This window comes from Lactuca serriola, chromosome 3 (assembly GCF_051521515.1).
Source record: "Lactuca serriola cultivar US96UC23 chromosome 3, Lser_US96UC23_V15, whole genome shotgun sequence".
NCBI lineage: Eukaryota > Viridiplantae > Streptophyta > Magnoliopsida > Asterales > Asteraceae > Lactuca > Lactuca serriola.
The window spans coordinates 110,215,156-110,223,165 of NC_136410.1; the positions used below are offsets into that span (position 1 = coordinate 110,215,156).

The 8,010-nt window shown below is 38.2% G+C and overlaps 1 protein-coding gene across 1 annotated transcript; it reads right to left on the bottom strand.

Moving 5' to 3' along the window:
• Window positions 1–3,056: 3,056 nt before the first annotated feature.
• LOC145093030 (uncharacterized) lies at window positions 3,057–4,671 on the bottom strand. The gene has a single exon (XM_079031068.1). The coding sequence runs from the start codon at window positions 4,579–4,581 to the stop codon at window positions 3,253–3,255; it is 1,329 nt and encodes a 442-aa protein (XP_078887194.1). The 5' UTR covers window positions 4,582–4,671; the 3' UTR covers window positions 3,057–3,252.
• Window positions 4,672–8,010: the final 3,339 nt, after the last annotated feature.

Sequence of the window (8,010 nt, forward strand, 5' to 3'; positions counted from 1 at the left end):
TAAACCCATCCCTATAACTGACTTCTTTACCAAGTCTCTAGCTAATCCCTTAGTCAAGTGATCAACTAAATTTTGTTGAGACCAAACAAACTCAACAAAAATGATACCATGAATAATGAGCTGACACACCATTTGGCAAGCAGAGAGCAGTTCAATTGTATTATAAGAACATTTCACAAGTAATTCTTCTAATCATCATTTGGCGGTATTTCCTGATTAAAGCCCTAGATACAAACACATATTAGTGTAATAGTATCAATCTTTTTAAAGTTCTTTTCTTCCCTAGATTTTTGTTAATATAAAAAATTATAAATCGTCACTTTCAAGTTAGGGCCTTAAACTTGTTTCTTCAATTGTTGACTTTTAATTAACATATAAGAAAGGGTACCATTTTCTTGAATTACTTACTTGTAATGTACATAAACACTTAGTTAATGTGTGTTAGATAACTGATCATATGATATTGTAGAAAAATAACATTACTCATCGTCTTTCAGGGATTAGGTTACAGATACTTTCATTTTCCAAAACATGTTTTCACTTGCTTAGTATTTTGTTGTATAAAATATCAGTTCCTTAATATGTAAATCTGTTAAATTTATGTTATTTGGTTTTGTAGACAATGGATTAAAGACAAAAAAATAAAAAATAAAAAGTGCGAAAATGATAAGGAGAGACCCTAAAAACAAAGTGGATTTGGAAATTCAATTTGATGAGCTAGGCCAAAATATCGGAGCGTCCCAATCTCAGTTTAGCAATTATTGTGAAGTCATGGTAAGGACAATGATTTCTATCCACATATTGCGTTGGGATGAAGTTCTTAAGACTGAAACTAATGAGTTATTGTTAAACATTAAGGTATTAATGTAAGGCTTTTAATTGTACTTTCATTTAGTTCATATACTTTCGTATATATTACTAATAGTTATTGTACTTTATTGTAAAAAACAGAAACATTAGAATATAGAAGATGATATGCACAAAAAACCGGTACCAAAATTTTGTTAACGTTACTAGATTGCATTGGATGGTGCTAGTAATCTTCCCTAACCAACGCACAAGGTATATCTTGGATTCCCTAAAAAATCCCGATGAGAAGCCGATGGGGAGCTACAGAATCATGAAATATGTTGAAGCGTAAGAAATATTATAATTCATTATTCACAACTATTATTTCTTTGTATGGGGTTTTTAATTTTTTCAAATATTCATTTTAGGGCTGTTGCGAGGTTTAAGGAAGATACTGAAACAACACATCCTAGGACATTTTTCAAGGTAAAAGTTCTTCATATGTACCCTGAACCTGCTTGTTGTCTAAAATTTTTTAAATAAAAACTCATACATGAACCTGTTTTGGTGATAAAAAAACATATTCCAACAACATATTAAAAGCTTAGGTTCAAAATAAAAATACATTTAATCCTTTAATGTTCATATTAAAACCTTAGGCTCAAAATAAAAGTACCTTTAATCCTTTAATGTTCATATTTGTAGCGCAACCGACAACCTTTAGGTTGGAAGTATGGTTTTTACGTCATGAGATGGATGTTTGAGTTTGTTTTGAATTGACAAAATGAATTCCCAAACAAAGTAAGTATCTTAAATCCTTTTTCAATTTGTCTAATATGTTAAGCTTTCTTTTGTTAAATTATAATTTATATATAAAACATCTGGAACGATACAAAACCATTTCCGGTTTGGGTGTTAGATGAAATTTTCGTTGTATAAAGTTCAAGGTTTGAGAGTAAGTATTTCAGTCAAATTACCATTTGAAAGGTTAGTTATTCATACCTAATTGTTTATTATAACGTTGTACTTCAATGTATTTGACTATTATACCATTGCACTTACATTTTTTCTATACATTGTAGCTAAAAAAATCAAGACTTTTTACTTTGAAAAATGAACCCATTGTAGCATTGTACTTTAAAATCTTTTTTTTTATTAGAACTTTGAACTACATAAAATATAATCATAAAAAATAATGAGTTTGGAGTATCTTGCCATAATGGGATAGATTTCTCAATGTATAACCATAGGAATAAATGGGAGTAGGATGTCTTAATAAAAAAAACAAATGAAAATATGTTGCTATTTTCTACAATTAACACTTTTTTTTGAAGAGTTATATATTCCATTTTTTCCGATAGTTGAAACTTTTAAGTTCTTTGTTTGTCTTATGTGGTGACATGTGGCTGAAATTATTGAGTTTGACATCTATAATATGGATCTATTTGTCTTTTAATATATTCATTTTTTTGTTTATTAGGATGGACAAATTGGATGTATTGCATCTTATGTTTAAATCGGCTATTGTTAATTTTAGAAATTAATGATTAGTCATGCTCTTGTTTTGATTTGTATATACATTCGGTTTTTTCATGAAATGTTTGTGTGTACAAATTACTTATAGGCAAGTTTTCTTTTACATGTTTTGCATCAGTACTGTATTATCTAAAAAACCTTACTTTATAATGATTCTAAAAAAATCATATTTTATGATGATTATAGACTAAAGGTTTTGCATTAGTACTGTATTATCTAGAAAACTATACTTTATGATGATTCCAAAGTACGGTTTTGTAACCGTACTGTATTATCTAAAAAACCGAACTATATGATTATTATAGCGTATGATTTTGCAATTGTATTGTATTAGTTAAATAGGAAACCCCGCTTATAGAGTATGGCTGGAAAACCGTATTCTATGTTTCATTTTAACAATATTCTATATGTCATTTTGTAAAAGTGTTGGTATATGCATTTTTAGTGCAGTTATACTTAAACCGCATTAAAAAAAAAACATGGTCTAATTGTATGATTTATAAACCTTCGGACAAAATAACAATGTTTAATGGTGCGATGATGAATACGTGCACCGATAAACACATTGTAATGCGGTTATATAGAAACCGCACCAACAAAGTCTTTAAATGGTATGATTCATAGGTTTAGCAAAAATAGTTCTCAATTGTTTAATAATGTTGTTTAAGGCTACAACCGCACTAATTAAAAAAATCCATCACACTATTAAATATGTTTTGTAGTAGTGTTAATTATAATCTCAAGAAAACCTAAGTATCTTCCATAAACTCAATAAAACTAAATCAAATTACATAAGAGATAACACACCATACAAAGCTCAATCCCATCTCTCTACTTGTTACCCATCAACAACACAATACAAACGACAACAATACCAGATTATTATTATGTATACACATATGATTCATCATAAAGATACCATAGGATCTAATGATGTCCAGGAAGCTTCTCTTTGATCTTCTCCATCACCCCTTTCTTCTCGTGGGTTTCCCGTCCTTCTATATAACCACCACCACCAACGCCACTTGATGTTGTTGTGGATACACTTTGATGCCCATCCGTGTTGTGACCACCTGGAAGCTTTTCTTTGATTTTCTCCATCACCCCTTTCTTCTCGTGGGTTTCTCCTCCTTCCACATAACCGCCACCAATGGCATTGTGGCCTCCTGTTGTTGTGTATACCCTTTGATCCTCGTTCGTGTTGTGAACACCGGGAAGCTTTTCTTTTATATTTTCCATCACCCCTTTCTTGGCGTGGGTTTCCCTACCTTCTCCATAACCACCACCACCAACACCAACACCGCCTGTTGTTGTTGTGGAGACCCTTTGATGCCCGTCCGTGTTTTGACCACCGGGAAGCTTTTCTTTTATCTTCTCCATAACCCCTTTCTTCTCGTGGGTTTCCCCTCCTTCCACATAACCGCCACCAACGCCATTGTGGCCTCCTGCCGTTGTTGTAGACACCCTTTGATGCTCGTTCGTGCTGTGAACACCGGGAAGCTTTTCTTTTATATTTTCGATCACCCCTTTCTTGGCATGGGTTTCCCTACCTTCTCCATAATCACCACCACCAACACCGCTTGTTGTTGTTGGGGGGACCCTTTGATGCTCGTCCGTGTTGTGACCACCGGGAAGCTTTTCTTTGAGCTTCTCGATTACCCCTTTCTTCTCGTGGGTTTCTCGTCCTTCCACATAACCGCCACTAACTCCATGGTGGCCTCCAGCCGTTGTTGTGGACACCCTTTGATGCTCGTTCGTATTATGACCACCAGGAAGTTTTTCTTTGATCTTCTCCATCACCCCTTTCTTCTCCTGGGCTTCCACTCCTTCCACATAACTGCCACCAACACCGCCTGCCGTTGTTGTGGACACCGTTTGATGCTCCACCTTGTTGTGACCACCGGGAAGCTTTTCTTTGATCTTCTCCATCACCCCTTTCTTCTCGTGGGTTTCCCCTCCTTCCCCATAACCACCAGCAAAACCACCTGCCTTTGTTGTAGACACCCTTTGATGCTCGACCGTGTTGTGACCACCTGGAAGCTTTTCTTTGATCTTCTCCATCACCCCTTTCTTCTCGTGGCCTTCTTGATCGTAGCCTGTCCCAGTTCCGGTGCCAATGCCTGCTCCCGTACTGGTAAAAGGGATGCTAGAGTGAAGTGGGTTTCCATTATCATCAGTTTTCCGAACAGGGTTACCATACTCATCTGTATGCTGACCTTCTCTTCCGTATTTTTGATCTCCTGCATATTGTGCCATTTTTCTTCACTCGATAAGGTATAGAAGAAGCTAGAAAACGTAGAATTGAACACTTGGTTAGTTTGTGATTTTCTTGTGTTTTATATTATGAGATTTGGGGGGGCTTTATATAGAGTAAAGTGAGATGATGAAAAGCTGGTATACGCGGTGAAATGAAGACGCGCGTCTGAGAGAACCACACCTTGTAATCATTATATTATGGACTCGTCTTTTTTAATACATTCAGAAAAGGAATGGATTCTAAACCTACATATATTATATTATTATAGATAAGTCATAAGAGTCAATTTGTGATGTCACGCCGTGTCGACAAGATTGTTGGTTCGTCGACATATTTCATGTCGGTAAGTTTTGTTTACAATATTGGTTAATTATTTCCCCACCACACATAAAAGAAAATATTGTAATATCAGCCTAAAATCATACCACCTTCTCACGAATAAAAACAGTCGATCATTCCACCGTTCCTATTTTTGTATTTAATAGAACTAATATTCATTTTTTGAACGTTTTAGTGATAAGCAGTTAAATTCACAAATCTAGTTAATCGGCTTATTTTCAGATTTGAACCCTGAACCTACAATCTAAGATCCATCTCTACCAAATGGGTTAATTTCACATTGACAACCAATATTAATTGAAAAAAATAAATCATTGAGTAATAAATTAAAAAGTTACATTAATTTAGAAATATAAATTACTAGGTGTGAGACCTGTGTAATACCCTAATTCCCCGGATTTGGAGCCTATTTAAGGGCACTTATAGCCTCCCATTTCAGCTACCAGTCCCTTGAGAGAATCCTAAGAGAGCTAATCCGTTTTGGAAGAGAGGAAGTCACTTTTGAGCCTTGGTATTCTTTGTTTAGCAAGAAGAAGGTGGCAAGAGCAAGGAGGAGGTGAGATTCCAGCAGATCCAGAGTCCAGAGGCTTCATTTTGAGGTAATTGTTCGAATCTCCTTCAGTTTTAGGGTTTATCTTTAGAGTTAGGGTTTTATAACCCCTTTGAAGAGTGATTATGTGAAGCAAATGGTCCCTCTTCCAGTTTGTGCCTTGGATCTGGACTCAAAGAGGTCCAGAGACCTTAATCCTTGGAGCCTTTGAGTTATTATGGAGTTATTGGACCTAGGTGGTCATTTTTGGGATCAAATCCCCTTGGGATGCCTTGTGGGGGTTGTACAAGCATTAAGTTTCGAACTTTACATGACATTCATGCTTGGGAAGGCCAGATCTAGGGTTTGGGAAAGCAGATCTGACCTCAGAAGGTCAATAGAGTTTGTGCATGGCATGAACTTGCCGAGTTGTTCTTGGGACTCGGCGAGTAGGGTTGGAGTTTCACGTAAAGTGTTCAACGAGTAGACTCGTCGGGTTAGGGGATGACCCAGTGAGTCAGGCAGAGTCTTTATGGGGTTGAGTCAAACCAGAACTCGCCGAGTTGTTCTTGAGACTCGGCGAGTTGAGTCGTGGTTACCCCGCGATTCATGCCACGTGGAACTAGTCGAGCTGGGGAGGTACTCGACGTGCCAAGAGAGGATCCGAGGGAGTCAGTGAACGCGTGCAGACTCGCCGAGTCGCTTTGGTGCACTCGCCGAGTCCGGTCAAAGTTGACCGTTGACCAGAGTTGACCAGTGTTGACTTAGTAGGGTTAGTCAACCTAAGTCTTCAAAGTGTTATTTAGAGATATGTGTTGTATATAGGAGGATTATAGCTCGAGGGATCGAGCACGAGTGATTCAGGGATTTGCGATTTATCGAGATACACGAGGTGAGTCTTCTCACTATACTTTACCTTGAGTAGGTAACCAGAGTTATGTGACAGAGTATTTGTATGCTATGTATGTTATGTGTTGTACTGCATTATTTCTATGTGATTTATGTTGTGCATGTTTACAGAGTTAGAACCTGAGGGTTCACAGAGTTTGGGTGCACGGACCCACAGAGTTATAGCCTCGAGTGGCTAATATGTGTTATATGTGGTATTTTGGGGAACTCAATAAGCTTTGTGCTTACAGTGTTTGGTGTTATTGTTTCAGGTACTAGTGACGACCGTGAGAAGGCGCCGGCTTGATCAGTACACACGCACGGGATTTTATGATTATGAGATCTTGGGATTTTTGTATGACTTGGATTGAATTTCAAACATGGGTGTTTTTATGAATATTAAGTGAATTATGTTTTAATAAAATTTGAAAATTTGTTTTGAAATTTACGACGTTACAAGTTGGTATCAGAGCCTTGGTTTGAGGGATTCGGGTACACCTTCGGGGGTATTTGAACTCAAACTGAGGATTTGGAAAATATTTTCAAAAGAGAACCAAATTTTATAAAAGAAGTAAAAGATTTTAGAGAAACTCAGAGTAGAAACATGTGTACGATCAGTCAGTGCCCAAACGGTGATTTCCCAAAATACCCTTATATTATATGTTTATGAGATTGATATGATGCATTCTCTTGCTAAAGCAGGCTAGGTTTTCCTATTAGGACTAGAGTGCCCTGATTTGTGATGCCTTAGCCTAGGGGAAAGTGAGCTGCTATGAGATGCTTGAGAGTGAATAGGTAGCAGCGAGGAGCTTATGAGAGATCTGTTAGAGAGTGATAGAGTACTTGGAACTTGGAATCCGAAGAGGAGGATTTGGGGTGTATACTGAAACGGTGCGGACAGTAGTATTGGGCCCGTACTACTGAAAGCGCCGAAGCGATGTACAGCTCAAATAAGAACCTTCGGAATGCCAAGGATCAAGGAGGAAAGAGTTGTCGAGTGTGAGTATGATCGAATGGATTCAAATTTATCATATGTTGTATTTCAAAGGTTGATCATGGTGGGGACACGTCATATGCCAGAGGGCAGTGGGGCTAGTGATGAGGAGATCCGTCAGATCATCCACAAGGAGGTGGCTGCGGCCATCAGGGCAGAGATACCAGAGATGTTTGGGTCTATTAAGACCACGCTGATTGAGACTTTCGACGAGCGTTATGCTGCTCTTTCTGAGGCTGCTGTTGCGGCGGCCACCGCAGCTGTTGCTGCTGCGAGGCCGCAGGGTGGTGATGCGTTGCTGTTCCGGGAGTTCAGCAACATAAAACCACCAGAGTTTGATGGGACCCAGGACCCGATGGCGGCTATGAGATGGATTTCAGACATAGAGGGGTGTTTCTTCACTTGCTCATCTCCTGAGCATTTAAGAGTTCGGTTCGTGCTGAACCAGCTTCGCTTGGGAGCGAAGGACTGGTGGAAGTTTGTGACAGCGCACTTTTCGCCTGCTGAGCTTGCGACAGTGACCTAGGAGAGGTTCACTGCCATGTTCCGAGATGAATACGTTCCCCAGGTGGAGAGGCTGCGTTTGGTCCAGGAGTTTCTAACCCTCAAGCAGGGTACTGAGTCTGTTACGGTGATTACCAGGATATTCCACGAGAGGGCGATGTTCTGCCCTAAGCA

Coding starts and splice junctions, on each gene's coding strand:
- LOC145093030 (XM_079031068.1), bottom strand. CDS start 4,581: ATGGCACAATATGCAGGAGATCAAAAATACGGAAGAGAAGGTCAGCAT.